General features: G+C 39.1%; 1 protein-coding gene across 1 annotated transcript; it reads left to right on the top strand.

Annotated features, from left to right (window-relative positions):
• Positions 1-373: 373 nt before the first annotated feature.
• On the top strand, positions 374-1,195 carry LOC130873050 (40S ribosomal protein S6). The gene has a single exon (XM_057767569.1). The coding sequence runs from the start codon at positions 409-411 to the stop codon at positions 1,156-1,158; it is 750 nt and encodes a 249-aa protein (XP_057623552.1). The 5' UTR covers positions 374-408; the 3' UTR covers positions 1,159-1,195.
• Positions 1,196-5,800: the final 4,605 nt, after the last annotated feature.

The raw sequence follows: 5,800 nt of genomic DNA, 5'->3' as shown, positions 1-5,800 counted from the left end.
AATGATAGAAGCATTTTTTGTTTTGCAATAACTGCAATAACATCCATAGAGAATTGTCATGGGACCTCATGAGTGATGTCAAGAGAATATCTAAAACAGGATGGAGAATACAAGTTGAGTCACTAATGTTTCTAAGCTTCATCTATACCTCACCTACAGGTATATAAATTTTATAATAATTTTCACCACTTGATAAACTCTCTTATTTAAGCGTTTATTCTTAGTCATTGCCATAAATGTCTATGCTCTCCAAACTACTAAATAGCATATAATTCGTTGTCCTTTCAAGAACCATTAGTATTTAAACAGAAATTCTGGCTTCCATTTGGACATGTAACTTAAACTTATAATCAAAAGCGAGCTATGGCTCTTTTTCGTGGCGCCTCCTAGGCGGTCGGCTGTGCGAAGATGAAGCTGAATATCTCCTTCCCTGCCACCGGCTGCCAGAAACTCATCGAAGTGGACGATGAACGCAAGCTTCGGACCTTCTATGAGAAGCGCATGGCCACGGAAGTGGCTGCCGATGCCCTGGGTGAAGAGTGGAAGGGGTACGTGGTCCGAATCAGTGGCGGCAATGACAAACAAGGTTTTCCCATGAAACAAGGTGTCCTGACCCATGGCAGAGTGCGCCTGCTGTTGAGTAAAGGGCATTCTTGTTATAGACCAAGGAGAACCGGAGAGAGGAAGCGCAAATCTGTCCGAGGATGCATTGTGGATGCCAATCTGAGTGTTCTCAACTTGGTTATTGTAAAAAAAGGAGAGAAGGATATTCCTGGGCTGACAGATACTACTGTGCCTCGTCGGTTGGGACCTAAAAGAGCTAGCAGAATCCGAAAGCTTTTTAATCTTTCTAAAGAAGATGATGTCCGCCAGTACGTTGTCAGAAAGCCTTTAAACAAAGAAGGTAAGAAGCCCAGGACCAAGGCACCCAAGATTCAGCGTCTTGTGACTCCACGTGTCCTGCAACACAAACGCCGGCGTATTGCTCTGAAGAAGCAACGAACAAAGAAAAACAAGGAGGAGGCTGCAGAATATGCTAAACTTTTGGCCAAGAGAATGAAGGAAGCCAAAGAAAAGCGCCAGGAACAGATTGCCAAGAGGCGAAGACTGTCCTCGCTGAGAGCTTCTACTTCTAAGTCTGAGTCCAGTCAAAAATAAGTCTGTAAGGGTAACAAATAAATGATCAGACCTTGAAAAAAAAAAAAAAAAAAAAAAAGCGAGCTATGAAAAACCTAGAAATATAATTTTGAGATTGTGGGTTCACTTCAATTTTGTAAATTTGTAATGTTGTATAATGACCTACCAAGGAGTTTTCCATTCTGGAAATACCTGTTTAATTCTACACTTACTGGTATTTGTTCTGCTTTGCTTTATAAATTTTGGTTTGATGTGATTTTAGAAAGGATATTGCTATGCACTGCTGGCTAAGATCATATGGCAGCTCTACATTTATAGGCATTAGTCACCACTCCTGACCAGTTGTTCATTATATTTTGTTGTTAGTTTCTTGTGTACTTAAGCAGAAAGTATGCTTAATCAACTCCTTTATATTTCCATAGTAAACTATCTATGATTATGCCTTAATTTTAAAACGAAGTGATAGAAGGGTCTACTACAAACACAAAAATTTTTAATTGCTTTACTTAGTGAAAAAGAGTTTTTGAATAGTCAAACACAAATCTAGCAATTTCAGTTATAAGAATTTATCTTAATAGGGCCCATTTACATGCTTTAGATAGGTAATGGATAGAAGATGATGTCTGTGTGAATACGTAATAGCATAATTTACTATGAGAGAGATGCCCTGTGATTTAATAGGTAATTATGTAGGAATTTCTACCACTTTTCACAAATTGTCCCTTTCATAAACTGGCTTACAAAAATATGCTTGCTAGACTTGAATATCAAACATTGATGAAATTTTATAAACTAGATCTACAAAAGTAGAATTAACTAATAACAAAATGTGTAACATGCAGCTACACACTCACTTGCACACTCATACACATCATACATCTGCCACTCCAGATCACAGAGAACAGAGAGGTTATTTGATAAATGTTTCAAGAACCATCAGTTATCTGTGTAAAAAAACTATATCGTATCTTTATGGTATAACATACATGTAAATAAATCCCACATGTAACATTGTCACAAAAGGAAAATTTAAAATCTCAGTTAACGTTTGAATATTTTAGAAAAATGCAAAGTTTTAGCACATAGAGCAAATTTATTTGTTTTTCAAGAAAATGTAGTACCAGAAATAAGTTACTATGAAGAACATATAAAAAAGCCTGATCAATAAGTTAAATTCCAACTGCTTATAGAAAAAGTGACAGAAAAATAGGTAAAAATATGCAATACTTCACTTATGAAAAAAGTAGAAATAGGGACTAGAGAAAGTACAATGGTTCAGAGCACACAATGCTCTTGCGGAAAAACTGGGTTCAGTTTCCAGCACCCACACATGGTGACTCATAAAATACTGAAAGGTCATTCATAAAATATTGCCCTGGGGCCGTGAGCCAGTACCAAGTTAAAGGAATAATCATGCTTATCCACTACTACAGAAAGACAGGATACAGCTCTTCCTATCCCACCCAGCTTGTATCCAGAACCCCCTCTCCCTTCTGCCTCCCTCTCCTCTTCGGGCACATAACATCACCCAACTCAGCCTGCTTGGGCGCTGGGGCCGAATCATGCGGGAGTTCCTTTGTCTCAATAGCCTGCCTGCACCAAGCAAGGTAGGCACTTTGTTTATGAGCTACCCAACCAGCACGGAGATCTGATCTCGGCACCAGGAGAGCCAGCACCAGGGTGAGTCAGTTTTGGACCCGCGGCAGCAGCCCGGGACATGGAACTCAGACGTTCCTCATCCCCCCCATACTTCCTGATCTTTCTGAGGGGGCTAGACTCCCCGGATACTCCCTCTCTCTTCCTATCCCACCCAGCTTGCATCCAGAACCCCCTCTCCCTTCTGCCTCCCTCCCCTCTTCAGGTACATAACATCACCCAGCTCAGCCTGCTTGGGCGCTGGGGCCGAATCATGCGGGAGTTCCTTTGTCTCAATAGCCTGCCTGCACCAAGCAAAGTAGGCGCTTTGTTTACAAGCTACCCAACCAGCAAGGAGATCTGATCTCGGCATCAGGAGAGCCATCACTGGGGAGTGCCATCACTGCGAAGGTACATCAGTGGACAAGGAGACCTGATCCTGTAAAAGAAGATCCATAGGAGAGCATTTGGAAGAAGAGATGGGCAGGAGTCAATGCAAGAATTCACCCAACAATCTGAAAAACAACATGAAACCACCAGAACCCAGCGACCTCACAACAGGAGGACATGAACACCTTAATCAAGAAGAAGTAGAAAAACTTGACTTTATGAAAGTGATAGACACCCTTAAACAGCATGTAAAAAACGCCCTTATAGAAATGGATGAGAAGTATAACAGAAAGTTTGAAGAATTGAATAAATCAGTGAATGACACTCTAGGAAACCAAGGAAAAACAATCAAACAGATAATGGAAATAGTTCAAGACTTGAAAACTGAAATGGAGACAAGGAAGAAAACACAAAGAGAGGGCCGGCTGGACATGGAAAAATCTAGGTAAATGAATAGAGACTACAGAAACAAGCATAACCAAGAGAATACAAGAGATAGAAGAAAGAATCACAGATTCTGAAGATACCATAGAGAAAATAAACGCACTGATCAAAGAAAACAGCAAGTCCAACAAACTCTCATCACAAAACATTCAGGAAATCTGGGACACAATAAAAAGACCAAACCTAAGAATAATAGGAGTAGAAGAAGGAGAAGTGCAACTCAACGGTCCAGAAAATATATTTAATAAAATTATAGAAGAAAACTTTCCCAACCTATAGAAAGATATACCCATGAAGGTTCAAGAAGCATACAGAACACCGAATAGGCTAGATCAAAAAAAAAAAAAACATTCCCTCGCCATATAATAATCAAAACACAAAGCATACAGAATAAAGAATGAATATTAAGAGCTTCAAAGGAAAAAGGCCAAGTTACTTATAATGGTAAACCTATGAGACTTACACCTGACTTCTCTATGGAAACCATGAAAGCCAGAAGGTCGTGGATAGATGTACTGCAGAAACTAAGAGACCATGGATGCAAGCCCAGACTACTTTACCCAGCCAAGCTTTTGTTCACTATAAACGGAAAAAACAAAAATTTTCACGAAAAAAACAAATTTAAACAATACGTAGCCACAAATCTAGCCTTACAGAAAGTAATAGAAGGAAAATCACAAACCAAGGAATCCAACAATGACCACAATAACTCAGACATCTAGAGATCTTTCACCAGCACAACTCAAAGAAGGAAAACATACAAACTCTACTACTAAAAAACTGACCCGAGTTAACAACCACTGGTCATTAATATCACTTAATGTCAATGGAATCAACTAACCTATAAAAAGGCACAGGCTAAGAGATTGGATACGAAAACAGGATCCAACATTCTGCTGTTTACAAGAAATACACCTCAACCACAAAGACAGGCACCTACTCAGAGTAAAGGGCTGGGAAAAGGCTTATCAAGCAAATGTACCTAAGAAACAAGCAGGTGTGGCCATACTAATTTCTAACAAAACTAACTTCAAACTTAAATCAATGAGAAGAGATGGAGAGGGACATTTTCTACTCATAACAGGAACAATTCATCAGGATGAAGTTTCAATCCTGAATATCTATGCCCCTAATAGAAAACCACCCATGTACATAAAAGAAACATTACTAAAACTCAAGGCAGTCATCAAACCACACACACAAATAGTAGGAGACTTCAACACCCCTCTCTCACCAATGGAAAGGTCAATCAGACAGAAATCTAACAGAGAAATAAGAGAATTAATGGAGGTAATGGATCAAATGGACTTAATAGACATCTATAGAACATTCCACCCAAATAGGAAAGAATATACCTTCTTCTCTGCAGCTCATGGAACCTTCTCAAAAATTGACCACATACTCGGTAACAAAGCAAACATACACAGTTACAAAAAAATATTTGTAACCACCTGTGTCTTATCAGATCGCCATGGATTAAAGTTAGAATTCAACAACAATGCTATCCCCAGAAAGCCTACAAACTCATGGAAACTGAACAGTCAACTACTCTACCACATCTGGGTCAAGGAAGAAATAAAGAAAGAAATTAAAGTCTTCCTTGAATTCAATGAAAATAAAGAAACAACATATTCAAACTTATGGAACACTATGAAAGCAGTCCTAAGAGAAAATAGCACTAAATGCCCACTTAAAGAAAACAGAGAAAGCGCACATTGGAGACTTAACAGCCCACCTGAAAGCTCTAGAAAAAAAAGAAGCAGACTCATCTAGGAGGAGTAGAAGACTAGAAATAATCAAACTGAGGGCTGAAATTAACAAAATAGAAACACAGAAAACAATCCAAAGAATTAATGAAACAAAAAGCTGGTTCTTGGAGAAAATCAACAAGATTGATAAACCCCTAGCCAAACTAATCAAAGGGCAGAGAGAGAATATGCAAATTAATAAGATCAGAAATGAAAAGGGGGACATAACCACAGACACTGATGAAATTCAGAGCATCATAAGATCTTACTACAAAGACCTATATGCCACAAAACTGGAAAATGTAAAAGAAATGGACACTTTTTTAAGATAAATACCATATATCAAAGTTAAACCAGGACCTAGATGGAGGGGGGAGGACCTTGGACTTTCCACAGGACAGGGAACCCTGACTTCTCTTTGGACTGGAGAGGGAGGGGTAGAGGAG

Source organism: Chionomys nivalis, chromosome 4 (assembly GCF_950005125.1).
Source record: "Chionomys nivalis chromosome 4, mChiNiv1.1, whole genome shotgun sequence".
NCBI classification, from domain to species: domain Eukaryota; kingdom Metazoa; phylum Chordata; class Mammalia; order Rodentia; family Cricetidae; genus Chionomys; species Chionomys nivalis.
The sequence above is the reverse complement of the archived record's forward strand: the minus strand, read 5'-3'. Positions and strand labels throughout refer to the sequence as shown.

Excerpts from the sequence above, each read along its gene's own strand:
- LOC130873050 (XM_057767569.1), top strand. The coding sequence starts at position 409 with ATGAAGCTGAATATCTCCTTCCCTGCCACCGGCTGCCAGAAACTCATC.